Here is a 2523-nt window from a genome sequence, read left to right as displayed (position 1 = left end):
GAGGGGATGTGAGGGGGAACTGGGAGGACTGGGAGGGACTGGGAGGGAACAGGATGGGACTGGGAGGGACTGGGATCGACTGGGAGGGACTGGGAGGCATGGGAGGGGATGTGAGGGGGAACTGGGAGGACTGGGAGGGACTGGGAGGGAACAGGATGGGACTGGGAGGGACTGGGATCAACTGGGAGGGAATGGGATCGACTGGGAGGGACTGGGAGGGAACAGGATGGGACTGGGAGGGACTGGGATCAACTGGGAGGGACTGGGAGGGAACAGAATGGGACTGGGAGGGACTGGGATCAACTGGGAGGGACTGGGATCGACTGGGAGGAAACGGGATCCACTGGGAGGGACTGGGAGGGAACAGGATGGGACTGGGAGGGACTGGGATCAACTGGAAGGGATTGGGATCAACTGGGGGGGACTGGGATTGACTGGGATCAACTGGAAGGGATTGGGATCAACTGGGGGGGGACTGGGATTGACTGGGAGGGGATGGGATCGACTGGGAGGGAATGGGATTGACTGGGATCAACTGGAAGGGATTGGGATCAACTGGGGGGGACTGGGATTGACTGGGAGGGGATGGGATCCACTGGGAGGGACTGGGATCAACTGGCAGGGACTGGGATCGAAAGGGAGGTACTGGGAGGAAATGGGATGGGATGGGATCAACTGGGAGGGATTGGGATCGACTGGGAACAACTGGGAAGGACTGGGATCAACTGGGAGGGAATGGGATCGACTGGGAGGGACTGGGATCAATTGGGAGGAAATGGGATCTACTGGGAGGGACTGGGAGGGACTGGGATCAACTGGGAGGGAATGGGATCGACTGGGTGGGACTGGGAGGGATTGGGATCAACTGGGAGGGAATGGGATGGGATGGGACAAACTGAGAGAGATTGGGATTGACTGGGAGGGAATGGGATTAACTGGAATCAACTGGGAGGGAACGGGAGGAAATGGGATCGACTGGGAGGGACTGGGATCGAAAGGGAGGGATTGGGAGGAAATGGGATGGGATGGAATGGGATCACTGGAATAGACTGGGATGAATTGGGAGGAACTGGGATCGACTGGGAGGGAATAGGAGGGACTGGGAGGGAATGGGAGGGACTGGGATATGATGGGATCCACTGGGAGGGACTGGGATGGGATCAACTGGGAAGGACTGGGATCGACTGGGAGGGACTGGGATGGGATGGGATGAACTGGGAGGGACTGGGAGGAAATGGGATGGGACTGAGAGGGACTGGGATCAACTGGGAAGGACTGGGAGGAACTGGAAGGGACTGGGAGCGTCTGGGATCGACTGGGAGGGAACAGGATGGGACTGGGAGGGACTGGGATCAACTGGGAGGGACTGGGAGGGACTGGGATGGGATGGGCCCTACTGGGTCCCGTTGGGCTGTGCTGGGCCCAACTGGGCTGTACTGGGCCAAACTGGGATCAACTGGGATGGGCCATATTGGTTCCCATTGGCTCATACTGGGTGATAGTGGACTGTACTGGTCTGTACTGGACCATACTGGTCAGTTGGTGCATACTGATCCATACTGGTCTGTGCTGCTCTGCACTGGTGCTCTGTAGAGACTTATACTGGTCTGTACTGGTCTATACTGGTCTGCACTGGTCTATAGTCATCTATACTGGTCTATACTGGTCTATACTGGTCAGTACTCATCTGTACTGGTCTATACTGGTCTGTTCTGATCTGTGCTCATTTATACTGGTCTGTACTGTCTATACTGGTCAGTACTCATCTATACTGGTCTATACTGGTCTATACTGGTCTGTTTTGATCTGTGCTCATCTATACTGGTCTATACTGGTCTGTGCTGGTCTGTACTGGTCTGTATCAGTCTATACTCATCTATTCTGGTCTATACTGGTCTATACTGGTCTGTTCTGATCTGTGCTCATCTATACTGGTCTGTACTGGTCTACACTGGTTTATATTGATCTGTACTGATCCGAACTGGTCTATATTCATCTATACTGGTTCGTACTGGTCTGCATTGGTCTGTACTGGTCTATACACATCTATATTGGTCTCCACTGGTCTGTTCTGATCTGTGCTCATCTATACTGGTCTATACTGGTCTACACTGGTTTGCATTGGTCTGTATTCATCTATACTGGTCTGTATTGTTCTATACTAGTTTATACTGGTTTGTATTGGTCTGGACTCATCTACACTGGTCTCTACTGGTCTGTATTTATCCATACTGGTTTATACTGGTCTGTACTGGTCTGTTCTAATCTGTGCTCATCTACACTGGTCTATACTCATCTATATTGGTCTATACTGGTTTATACTGGTTTGTATTGGTCTGGACTCATCTACGCTGGTCTCTACTGGTCTCTACTGGTCTCTACTGGTGCTCACCGGACGGTGACCTGTGTGGTGCTCAGCCGGGGGTCGCCGTCGTCCTCAGTGACGTGGGACGAGGCCTCAGGCAGCGCCTCCCCCCCTGCCCCCAAAATCGCCCAAATTCACCCCAAATCTGCGCCCAAAAA

General features: G+C 53.7%; 1 protein-coding gene across 1 annotated transcript in view; it reads right to left on the bottom strand.

The window, feature by feature from the left end:
• Positions 1–2477, bottom strand: part of LOC116217616 (vegetative cell wall protein gp1-like) — a gene marked incomplete at both ends in the record, with an annotated part of 3518 nt that extends 1041 nt beyond the window's left edge. The window contains one exon of the mRNA XM_031557532.1: positions 2393–2477. Coding sequence (XP_031413392.1) covers positions 2393–2477 — 85 coding nt within the window. The remainder of the gene's footprint in view (positions 1–2392) is intronic.
• Positions 2478–2523: the final 46 nt, after the last annotated feature.

Source organism: Meleagris gallopavo, unplaced genomic scaffold (genome assembly GCF_000146605.3).
Source record: "Meleagris gallopavo isolate NT-WF06-2002-E0010 breed Aviagen turkey brand Nicholas breeding stock unplaced genomic scaffold, Turkey_5.1 ChrUn_random_7180001846272, whole genome shotgun sequence".
Classification (NCBI taxonomy): Eukaryota; Metazoa; Chordata; class Aves; order Galliformes; family Phasianidae; genus Meleagris; species Meleagris gallopavo.
The sequence above is the reverse complement of the archived record's forward strand: the minus strand, read 5'-3'. Positions and strand labels throughout refer to the sequence as shown.